Source organism: Ranitomeya imitator, chromosome 5 (genome assembly GCF_032444005.1).
Source record: "Ranitomeya imitator isolate aRanImi1 chromosome 5, aRanImi1.pri, whole genome shotgun sequence".
Lineage (NCBI taxonomy): Eukaryota > Metazoa > Chordata > Amphibia > Anura > Dendrobatidae > Ranitomeya > Ranitomeya imitator.
Genome location: NC_091286.1, coordinates 177,029,665 through 177,042,546, shown reverse-complemented (window position 1 = coordinate 177,042,546; position 12,882 = coordinate 177,029,665). Strand labels below are relative to the sequence as shown.

Sequence of the window (12,882 nt, the reverse complement as noted above, 5' to 3'; positions counted from 1 at the left end):
GCCTCGGTTTATTGGTCCTTACAGGATTTCTGAGATTATCAATCCGGTGTCCTTTCGACTGGCGCTTCCGGCCTCTCTTGCGATCCATAATGTCTTCCATAGATCTTTATTGCGGAAATATGTGGAGCCCGTTGTTCCCTCTGTTGATCCTCCGGCCCCTGTGTTGGTTGATGGGGAGTTGGAATATGTTGTTGAGAAGATTTTGGATTCCCGTTTTTCGAGGCGGAGGCTTCAGTACCTTGTCAAATGGAAGGGTTATGGCCAGGAAGATAATTCTTGGGTTTTTGCCTCTGATGTCCATGCCGCTGAATTGGTTTGTGCCTTTCATCTGGCTCGTCCTGATCGGCCTGGGGGCTCTGGTGAGGGTTTAGTGACCCCTCCTCAAGGGGGGGTACTGTTGTGAATTCTGCTTTTGGGCTCCCTCCAGTGGTTGTAGGTGGTAATGCAGTTATCCATGGGCTGCAGTCCTGGTCAGGTGTATCTGCTGATTGCAATTCTGACTGGGGTATTTAGATTTGCAGGATTCATTAGTCCTTGCCAGTTGTCAATGGTTATTGGGAGGTGTTGGACCTCTGTCTGGTTTCTCCTGCTTAGCTGCCAATTCAGCAAAGATAAGTGACTGTTTTTTTTTCTTTGGCACATATGCTGTGTGCTGGATTTTTTATTGTATTTCTGCTCTGTGTGTAGGATTCTCTGGAGTTGCAGATATACGTTCCACGTCTTTAGTTAGATGGAGGAATTTTTTGTATAATCTGCTGTGGATATTTTTGGAAGGGTTTTAATACTGACCGCACAGTATTCTGTCCTATCCTTTCCTATTTTAGCTAGAGTGGCCTCTTTTGCTAAATCCTGTTTTCTGCCTGTGTGTGTCTTTCCTCTCCTACTCACAGTCAATATTCGTGGGGGGCTGCCTATCCTTTGGGGTTCTGCTCTGAGGCAAGATAGTATTCCTATTTCCATCTATAGGGGTATTTAGTCCTCCGGCTGTGACGAGGTGTCTAGGGTTTGTTAGGCACACCCCACGGCTACTTCTAGTTGCGGTGTTAGATCAGGATTTGCGGTCAGTACAGTTACCACCTACTCCAGTGAAAGTTATTCATGCGGCTCCAAGGTCACCGGATAATAACAGAATATGTCAGGCTAAGTAAAGGTACCTTCACACTAAACGATATCGCTAGCGATCCGTGACGTTGCAGCGTCCTCGCTAGCGATATCGATCAGTTTGACACGCAGCAGCGATCAGAATCTTTCTGTGATGTCGTTGGTCAGGGCTAGAAGGCCCGAACTTTATTTGGTTGCTGGCTCTCCCGCTGACATCGCTGAATCGGCGTGTGTGACACCGATTCAGCGATGTCTTCGCTGGTAACCAGGGTAAACATCGGGTTACTAAGCGCAGGGTCACGCTTAGTAACCCGATGTTTACCCTGGTTACCATCCTAAAAGTAAAAAAAAACAAACGCTTCATACTTACCTTCCGCTGTCTGTCCTCCGGCGCTGTGCTTTCCTGCACTCACTGTGAGCACAGCGGCTGGAAAGCAGAGCGATGACGTCACCGCTCTGCTTTCCGTCCGCTGTGCTCACAGCCAGTACAGAGAAGCACAGCGCTGAGGACAGACAGCGGAAGGTAAGTATGAAGCGTTTGTTTTTTTTACTTTTAGGATGGTAACCAGGGTAAACATCGGGTTACTAAGCGCGGCCCTGCGCTTAGTAACCCGATGTTTATCCTGGTTACCGGCATCGTTGGTCGCTGGAGAGCTGTCTGTGTGACAGCTCTCCAGCGACCAAACAGCGACGCTGCAGCGATCCGGATCGTTGTCTGGATCGCTGCAGCGTCGTTTAGTGTGAAGGTACCTTAAGGCTGCAAAACGTCAACGAGAAACAACAGATCAGCGTCAATCACGACTCGGTGCTCAGCAATCACGCGATTACAACCGCCTTGCATTCCGGTAGAACCCACCTAATGATTATAGTTTGAGCCAACATATTCTCATCGGCACTATGACTGAAATGTGTCATTATTGCAAGGCTCTGAAATTTAATGGATAAACAAAAGGAATGTGTTGCGCCGCTGGAAAATGTAATCTGCTTCAACTTGGAAAACCACCAGAGCCATTAAAAACTGCAAAACAATAGATCAGCTGCGATATTTTCATATGAATTGCCGGAAATTGGGAACGGAAAGGTGCCGGTTGATCTGACGTCAGGATGAATTTTATTACCTCATAACTTCTGCAGTTTTGTGGCATCAAAAGGAGAATTTATTGAAAAAGTATTTCCCAATATTCAAACCAATTATAAGAATCACGACTGGCTGAGTGAACGAGCTATTCTTGCCGCGAAGAACAAAGACGTCTACGAACTTAACAATATTATTCAGTCTAACATTCAAAATAAGGCAGTCACATACAAGTCCGTCGACACTGTTGTGGAAGCAGATGAAGCGGTTAATTATCCAACAAAAATATTTTAATTCACTCTATCTGCCAGGAATGTCACCGCACGTACTGCAATTGAAAATTGGCGTGTCAATTTCATGTTGCGAAACATTAAACAGCCAAAGCTTTGCAATGGCACGCGGCTTGCAGTAAAAAAATTAATGAACAACGTCATAGAAGCAACAATCTTGACAGGACCTTTCGAAAATGAAGATGTCCTTATTCCTCGCATTCCTATGATTCCAACGGATGTGCCATTTCAATTTAAGATATTGCAATTCCCAATTCGATTGGCGTTTGCAATCAGCATCAACAAAGCTGAAGGCAAATCTTTAGAAATGTGTCATTTAGATGTAGACATGCATGGCTTCTCACATGGACAATTATAAGTTGGGTGTTCTAGAGTCGGCAAACTAGACAATCTCTATATCTACACAGACAATGGAACAACTAAAAATATTGTATACCCACAAGCATTGTAAAATTAAACATATTAGAAATGTTTGTTTTCTCTTTTTTCTTTTTTTTCTATTTAACCAAACTGAACCACAGCAACACGTGGCCGGGTACAGAAAGTTATTAACCCTGCTGTTCTGTTGGTCAAAAATGACCGACTTTGAACTTCAATATTCTTTAAAATATTCAAGATGCGGCTCTGAAACCCGTGGCCTACCGACCCATCCTCATTTAAGTCAATCAACCACAAGTTTCAGAACCACATCTTGAACACCCCCAAAAATACCAAAGTTCAAAATTGGTCTCCCCAGACCAAACAGAACAGCAGGGTTAATAACCAGCAAAGTCAAGTCAGACAGCTGTTGGCTGATATTAATAGCCGATAAAGGGGCCATGGATATTGGCCTCCTCCCAGACTAAGAATATGAGCCCTCAGCCTCCCCAAAAATGTGCATCCAATAGATGCCCCAATTCTGGCGCTAATCCTTGGCTCTTCCCACTTGCCCTGGTGCGGTGGCAAGTGGGTTAATAGTATTGGGGTTGATGTCAACTATGTAATGTCAGCTGGCATCAAGCCCAGGCGTTAGTAATGGCGGGGCATCTATAAGACACCCCCGCTACCAACCCCATAGTCAAATTATATAAAGACAAACACAGAATAAAGTCTGTTATTTTAAATAAAAACTCCCTGACCCTCTTTTACCCATTTATTAATATCCAAATAAAAATATAAAAACAAAGACATTCTTACCTGTCCGCCTATAAGCCATTTGTCCCGCGATGAGCATCTAGTTGACACTGAGCTGCGCATGCGAATGACAAAGCTTCAGTGCCGAGTGCTGACTTCAGTAAGACGAATTTGTCATGCATCGAGTGATTACGACAGTGAGTGGAGTTCATCTGTAAACTCCAGTTACCCTACTGACTTCAGCGCCTGGCACTGACATCAGAGCTCAGCACTGAAGCTGCGTTCGCATGCTCAGCTCAGTGTCTTCTGGATGCTGAGCTCAGCGATCACATTTTATGTAACTGCTCAGCAAAGCATCCAGATTTAGCGGATTTGGGCTCATCACAGGACAAAAAGGGTCTTGGAGTTATTTCAATTAAAGGACTTTACTCTGTCATTACAAAGCTGCCATTAAACCCAATTCTATTACCTCACTTGCCACTGCAAGTGGTAGAGTGGTGACTAAGCTTTAGAATTGGCGCTTGTAATGCATTCGCCATTTCTGGGGTGGTTGAGTGCTGGGAGGCGGCCAATATCCATGACCCTTTGCTAGGCTATTAATTAGTGTGCAGCTGTCTGCCTAGCCTTTGTTGGTTATTAATTGTGAGGGGACTCCATTTCATTTTTTTGCTGTGAGCTGATATTCATAACCTGGCAGGCTCCATGTTTATTACTCCATTTCCAGACTTGAAACATCAGCCCCAAGCTGCTGTCTTTTCCTCAACTAGTGAAGGATAATATGGGGGACCCCACACCATTTTTTTCTTCTCTCTCTCTCTCTCTCTCTCTCTCTCTATCTATCTTTTATTGTATTCTAAAAGTAAGGGTTCCAGAGGGCAATATCTCTATAAATGGTAATAGTCAGATTATAAAGGGATAAACGTATCATTTAGATGCAATTTACTATTTTAAAATAGCAAGCTGAGGCTAGAGTGAACCCGAAGTACACTACTGAAAAAAAAAATAAAGTGAACACTAAAATCCCACATCCTAGATATCACTGAATGAAATATTCCAGTTGTAAATCTTTATCCATTACATAGTGGAATTTGTTGAGAACAATAATACCTAAAAATTATCAACGTAAATCACAACTAATATCCCATGGAGGTCTGGAGTTAAAATGATGCTCAAAATCAAAGTGGAAAATGAAGTTATAGGTTGATCCAACTTCAGTGGAAATGCCTCAAAACAAGGAAATGGTGCTCAGTAGTGTGTGTGTGGCCTCCACGTGCCTGTATGACCTCCCTACAATTCCTAGGCATGCTCCTGATGAGGTGGCGGATGGTCTCCTGAGGGATTTCTTCCCAGACCTGGACTAAAGCATCAGCCAAGTTGTGGACAGTCTGTGGTGCAACATGACGTTGATGGATGGTGCGAGACATGGGCCAACTGCATCAGCATATGGTCTCACAAGGGGTCTGAGGATCTCATCTCGGTACCTAATGGCAGTCAAGCTATCTCTGGCGAGAACATGGAGGGCTGTGTGGCCCTCCAAAGAAATTCCACCCCACACCATTACTGACCCACTGCCAAACCGGTCATGCTGAAGGATGTTGCAGGCAGCAGATCGCTCTCCATTGCATCTCCAGACTTTCTCACGTCTGTCACATGTGCTAAATGTGAACCTGCTTTCATCTTTGAAGAGCACAAGCCATCAGTGGCGAATTTGCCAATCCTGATGTTCTGTGGCAAATGCCAAGCAATCTGCATGGTGTTGCGCTGTCAGCACAACCACCTTCCGAGGACGTCGGGCACTTAGACCACCCTCATGGAGTCGGTTTCTAACCGTTTGTGCAGACACATGTACATTTGTGGCCTGCTGGAGGTCATTTTGCAGGGCTCTGGCAGTGCTCCTCCTGTTCTTTCTTGCACAAAGGCTGAGGAAGCGGTCCTGCTGCTGGGTTGTTGCCCTCCTACGGCCCCCTCCATGTCTCCTGGTGTACTGGCCTGTCTCCTGGTAGCGCCTCTGGACACTACGCTGACAGACAAGGCAAACCTTCTTGCCAGAAAGCATTGGTACTGAGATGTGGTCTGTGGTCCCCACCTGCAGAACCACTCCTTTATTGAGTGTGTCTTGATAATTGCCAATAATTTCCATCTGGTTTCTGTTCCATTTGCACAACAGCATGTGAAATTGATTGTCAAACAGTGTTGCATCATAAGTGGACCGTTTGATTTACTTGGAGTTACCATATATACTCGAGTATAAGCCGAGAATTTCAGCCCATTTTTTTAGGCTGAAATGGCCCCACTCGGCTTATACTCAGGTCATTCCCAGGGGTCAGCAGGGAAGGGGGAGCGGCAGCAGTCTAATAATACTCACATGCTCCTGGCGGGGTCCCTGCAGGTCCCTGGTTCTACGGGCGCTGACAGCGTCTTCCTGCATTGAGCAGTCACATGGTACCGCTCATTACAGTAATGAATATGCAGCTCCACCCCTTTGGGAGTGGAGTCGGGTCCATATTCATTACTCTAATGAGCGGTACCATGTGACCGCTCAATACAGGAAGAAGCTCTCAGAGCCCGGAGAACCAGGGACCGCGCCAGGAGCAGGTGAGTATAATGGGGGCATATTCACCTGTTCACGTTCCACCGTCGGCGCCGCTCCATCTTCCGCATCCTCTGCAGTGACGCTCAGGTCAGAGGGCGCAATGACGCGATTAGTGTGCGCGCCGCCCTCTGCCTGAACTGTCAGAGTAGAGGATGCGGAAGACTGAGCGGCGCCGACGGTGGAACGTGGGACAGGTGAATATAGCAATGTCTGGGGCCTGAGCGACGAGAGGTGAGTATGTGACTTTTTTTATCGCAGCAACAGCATATTGGGCAAATATCTCTATGGAGCATCTTATGGTGCCATGTGCAGCATTATATGGGGCAAATATTTCTATGGAGCATCTTATGGGGCCATGTGCAGCATTATATGGGAGCAAATATCTATGGAGCATCTTATGGGGCCATAATCAGCATTTGTGCAGCATTATATGGGGCAAATGTCTGTATGGAGCATCTTATGGGGCCATAATCAGCATTTGTGCAGCATTACACGGGGAAAATGTGTCTATGGAGCATCTTATGGGGCCATAATCAGCATTTGTGCAGTATTATATGTGGGCAAATATCTCTATGGAGCATCTTATGGGGCCATAATCGGCATTTGTGCAGCATTTTATGGGGCAAATGTCTCTATGAAGCATCTTATGGAATCATAATCAACATTTCTGTATCATTATATGGGGCATATTTTAATATGGAGCATCTTATGGGGCCCATCATGAACTGTATGGAGCATTATATGGGGCTCCCGATTCACTATGGATATTCAAAAACACTTAACCTACTGATGTCTCAATTAATTTTACTTTTATTGGTATCTATTTTTATTTTTTACATTTATCGGTAGCTGCTGCATTTTCCACCCTAGGCTTATACTCAAGTCATTAAGTTTTCCCAGTTTTTTGTGGCAAAATTAGGAGTCTCGGCTTATACTCATGTCAGCTTATACTCAAGTATTTACGGTATATTCTGTTGTTGAAGTGTTCCCTTTATTTTTTTGAGCAGTGTATATAAACTAAAATACTAGGAATTAAAAATAGCTGGATTTCATGCACCTCTTAATGAATGAGGAGTATCTGACTTCAAAATGCTCCCTCGTCAAGATGAATCGATGCCATGGTGCACCAAGTTACAATATTAATTTGTAATTTAAGCTCTTAAGTGTATGGAAAACTGAAATTCCAAGCAACCAAAGTATATAAGAAAAAACATAAAAATCAAGGTTAAAATAACAAGCAGATAACTCATTGTTACAAGTCAAACTAGTTCTTATGAACAAAAAGGACATGGATTTTCTCAACCGTCTTTATAATAAAGTCATCTTGTATAACAATGATTTGAAGCTGCTGTCACCTGACGTTTTCAGGAGCAACTTTCATCCTGGCACAGTAAAATATAGAACATGTAGTGTCATAAAATATTGCAAAAAGATGCTACTAGACAGTCAACGTGTGCATACACTTCAGTAGTACTAGTGTTTTACTAGTGAAATGCTCATGCGCTGCAGATCTGAATTGTCTGACACTATATGTTGAAATGTGGTTTGCTTGTCCAAGAAAAGACCGTCGTATGTTGAAAGTAATGAAAACTGATAAACTGCTGTAAAACAAAATTGTTCTCCGAACTGGTATTCAAGGTAATACAGATAAAAAATGTCTGTTCTTTTGTTTGCTAGGTTCTGTTTGGCACTGCAGATGGCCAGGTTATAGTCATGGACTGTCATGGCAGGATGTTGGCACATGTTCTCTTACATGAGTCAGATGGCATTCTGAGCATGTCATGGAATTACCCCAGCTTCTTGGTGGAAGATAGCAGTGAAAGTGACACTGATTCTGATGACTATTCTCCACCACAAGGTAACAGACCACATATGTATACCTCTTGTCTAAAAAAAAAAAGGAACAAAGTGGATAAACACTATATTCCTCATGTTGGGCTTATATTGTTAGTAGGTTAATGAAATGGTGTTGAAAAATCAAATCATTGTGTTTTGGTCCACACTTTGATTGTTCTGGATGCTTTACATTCCCTATTTCAGCAAATTTAAGAATATTCATGTCATAACGCTATATTAATCCATGATTATCCTGCACATCTTCTTGATATTAAAAACTTTTTCTTCATTCAAATCCTCTTAAAAACATAGTTAGAGATCAAGACAGAAAGGGATAGCTAATCCCACTTGCGAATTAAAACTTTACACGTTTCGACCCATGTGTGGGTCGTTATCAGGGCCGGCTCCAGGTTTTTGAGTGCCCCGGGCGAAAGAGTCTCAGTGGGCCCCCCTTTAACACATAAAGCAATTCATGATGCACAAATACAGAAGTGAAATATAGGTATAGTACAATGCCAGGTTTCACTTCTTACATGAGTGATAGCTATTGTAAATTCTATAATACCATGCAGCAGAGGGGCTTTATAGCACAGCCACGTAATGTATAGCACAGTCATGTAGTATATACACAGCCACGTAGTATATAGCACAGCCATGTAGTATATAACACAGCCACATAGTATATAGCACAGCCACGTAGCATATAGCACAGCCACGTAGAATATGGCACAGCCACGTAGTATATAACACAGCCACATAGTATATAGCACAGCCACATACTATATAGCACAGTCACGTAGTATATAACACAGCCACGTAGTATATAGCCCAGTCACGTAGTATACAACACAGCCACGTAGTATATAGCACAGCCATGTAATATATAACACAGCCACGTAATATATCACAGCCCATGTAGTATATAGCACAGCTACGTAGCATATAGCACAGCCACGTAGTATATAACAGCCACGTAGTATATAGCACAGCCGAGCACAGCCACGTAGTATATAACACAGCCACGTAGTATATAGCACAGCACCGTAATATATAGCACAGTCATGTAGTATATACACAGCCACGTAGTGTATAGCACAGCCATGTAGTGTATAACACAGCCACATAATATATAGCACAGCCACGTCATATATAACACAGCCACGTAATATAAAACAGCCCATGTAGTATATAGCACATGCCGCGTCCAATCAGCTACAGGTACTGTGCCTCCTCCCTACTCCCCTCCAATCAGTGCCCCCTGCGTGCGTCACTGCTGACACATGACCCGCACACGGTGCACAAGGTTATAATGGGGAGGAAGCAGCGAGCGCTCACAATGCGGGACACGGAAATACAACTGGGAGATCACAGCAGCCGCCATCATCTGACCTGTGCCCGGAGCTCCGCAAACTCCCAGGAGCAGCCACGATGTCGTCCGCCAGCAGCGGCCTCCGTGCCGCACTACAGGTAGGGCGGACTATCACCCCGCACACAGCTCTTCGGAGCCAGCCCATGTGCCGACACTGTGAAGTCCCGCAGGGCGCCCCATGTGAGCCACACTCCCGGCCGGGCCCTCGGCTTCTCCGTCATCTACACACATGTCCTGTTATTGTTATGCGTGGACCATGTGCTGTTCCTGCACTGCCAAAGATGGCGCCTCCGCCGCTCTCACAACCGCCCGTACATCTGCTCCTCTCATGGACGGATGACCTGGGAAGGCCTCCAGAAAGCTGCCGCCACCGCCCCCCTCCACACTCCCCTCCAGTGTTATATAACGTCTCTGTGCTATATACTTTGTGGGCTGTGTTATCTACTATGGGGGCTGTGTTATCTACTACGTGGGCTGGGCTGTGTTATCTACTACGTCGGCTGTGTTATCTACTACGTCGGCTGTGCTATATACTACGTTGGCTGTGCTATATACTACGTGGCCTGTGCTATGTACTCCGTGGGCTGTTAAATACTACGTGGCCTGTGCTATATACTACGTGGGCTGTGTTATCTACTACGTGGGCTGTGTTATTACTACGTTAGCTGTGCTATATACTACATGGCCTGTGCTATATACTGCGTGGACTGTGCTATATACTGCGTGGGCTGTGCTATATACTGGGTGGCCTGTGTTATATCCTGCGTGGGCTGTTATATACTGCGTGGGCTGTGTTATATACTGCGTGGGCTGTGTTATATACTGCGTGGGCTGTTATATACTGTGTGGGCTGTGTTATATACTGCGTGGGCTGTGTTATATACAGCGTGAATTGTGTTATATACTGCGTGGGCTGTGTTATATACTGCGTGGGCTGTTATATACTGTGTGGGCTGTGTTATATACTACGTGGTTGTGCTATATACTATGTGGGTGTGTTATATACTGTGTGGGCTGTGCTATATACTATGTGGCTGTGTTATATGCTACGTGGGCTGTGTTATATGCTACGTGGGCTGTGTTATATGCTACGGTGGGCTGTGTTATATGCTACGTGGGCTGTTATATACTGTGTGGGCTGTGTTATATACTGCGTGGGTTGTGTTATATACTGCGTGGGCTGTGTTATATACTGCGTGGGCTGTGTTATATACTGCGTGGGCTGTGTTATATACTGCGTGGGCTGTGTTATATACTGCGTGGGTTGTGTTATATACTGCGTGGGCTGTATTATATACTGCCTGGGCTGTGTTATATACTGCGTGGGCTGTTTTATATACTGCGTGGGCTGTGTTATATACTTCGTGGGCTGTGCTATATACTACTGTACATATTCTAGAATACCCGATGCATTAAAATTGGGCCACCATCTAGTTGCTCATATACCTTCAAGTTCTACATGTTTTGTGGCTACATTAATAGGAGCCTTTTGTTGCCAACCAATTTGATCTTCTGTACTGAAATTAACCCTATTCATGTGGTCACTTGGAGACAGTACATTCCCGATAGTTAGACCCCTTTTTGAAACAGTCTGACAAAACATGTGGAACTTGCAGGTATATGAGCAATGTTAAACAGTTTGTTTCTTATCAGACAGGAGAAGCTATCAATATAAAATCGATGATGAATCCAGTGTACCTTATCTCATGTGAGAAAGGCAGAGTGCAGTTTGTTGGGTGCACCACCAGAACACTGCGCACACAGTTATCAGAACATATTTATGATGCACAATACCGTACAACACACAGTTTGGTGTTTCAAAGCATTTTCTGTATATTCACTCCGGCGATATGTTTGATTTAAAAAATCACTGCAATCGAAAAAATAAATATGAGAAATATTTAATGCATGAAATGCATAATTGGATTCTGCGTTTAAACACTAGAGCTCCCTTAGGTTTGAATCAGAAAACAGATTTGTTATTTTTAATAATTTTTTTTCATACAGAAATTATCTTTGGGATATCAAATCAGGAGCTTTGTTTTTTACTCATTATGATTAAGACCCACATATGGGTCGAAAAGCGTAAAGTTTTTTTTCTCATGTGGGATTAGCTATCCCTATCTGTCTTGATCTCTAACTATGTTTTTAAGAGGATTTGAATAAAGAAAAAGGTTTTAATATCAAGAAGTTGTGCTGGATAATCATGGATTAATTTTGCATGCAGGCTATTCCATGCACCTTTGTGGATAACTGCACCTGCTGTGGATTCAAGTTGAGCTGATAAACTTTTCTTTATATTTCATGTCATAATGCTGTTGGTTACATATATGGTTAATCAGTTGTTAGCAACAATCTGGCATAACCCAGGCTCACAAAGAGGTCATGCCCGAATAATTGAAAAAGATAGATGTTGCAATATGTTGCCAACTTGTTAATTCCATGTCTAGGAGGCTTTGGGCTTTACTTAAAAATCGTAGCCGTCATACAAAATACTAGATGTTGTAGTTTTGATGTGGGGTGTATTAATTTTTGCATCAACTAATTTGAGAAAAATAGCAGATTTTAGAATGAAAGATAGATTTAACTTTAGTTTCATGCTATGGGGTAAAAAAGTGTTCTTTGAACTTCAGAGTTGTCAAAATAAAATTGTGGAAATTGTTCTTGTATTTTGTATTGTCGTCTTGAACCAATCCAATGGCCGCACTAAAAAAGATATATTACCCTCTGTGACATTTATGGCATATTGAAAGTATATTCCATAAATTTCTGATGGGTGCAAATTTTACTTACAGGACTCTTACCTTTACCAATAAGCACTGCACTCCAAGGGTATATGCACATGTTGCAGATTTGCCTGTGGAATTTTCTGCGCAGATTCTGCATCTCTTGGCACAAAAGGCAGGTAAAAATCCGCGTTGACCTGATGGGTTTTTGACTCGTTTTTGATGCGGATTTTCATGCGTTTTTTAATGCTGATTTATATGCGTGTTTGTAAGCTAAATAGAGATCTATTATTTACCAAAAAAAAATGAATTGTGATGTCATTTCTTGTCCAACCTCTTCATTTTACATACTCCATTGAAGAATAATGTTTACATAGATAGATAGATAGATGGGCTATTAAATTTTGAGCATCTTCTAAACTTTAATCTACAATGATGTTCTGCCTCTGATTTTTGGACCCCTACAATAAGGTTTGGTACATGCCTGTGGGGGCCTTGCACCCTAATTTTCCTTTTTGTCTTTTTGTGCTGCTTTTAATCTTTTTGCAACTAGATAGATAATAGATAGATCTATCTACATATCTATATAGATATATCTATCTCTATCTATTTCTCGCTATCTATAGATATATATTTGTTTTAACTCAAATAGCTTTTTATTAAGTATAATATCACAATAATCATTTTACAACAATACAGGCATTTTTTTATTTTTTCAGCAACAACCCTAAGCATTACCAGAATCATTTTAATAAGATTGACTCACTGACAAGTGCAAT

The 12,882-nt window shown here is 43.0% G+C and overlaps 1 protein-coding gene across 1 annotated transcript in view; it reads left to right on the top strand.

Moving 5' to 3' along the window:
- TULP4 (TUB like protein 4) overlaps positions 1 to 12,882 on the top strand; it is an 860,077-nt gene that overhangs the window by 331,091 nt on the left and 516,104 nt on the right. The window contains exon 5 of the mRNA XM_069769358.1: positions 7,850 to 8,030. Within this exon, the coding sequence (XP_069625459.1) occupies positions 7,850 to 8,030 (181 nt within the window). The remainder of the gene's footprint in view (positions 1 to 7,849; positions 8,031 to 12,882) is intronic.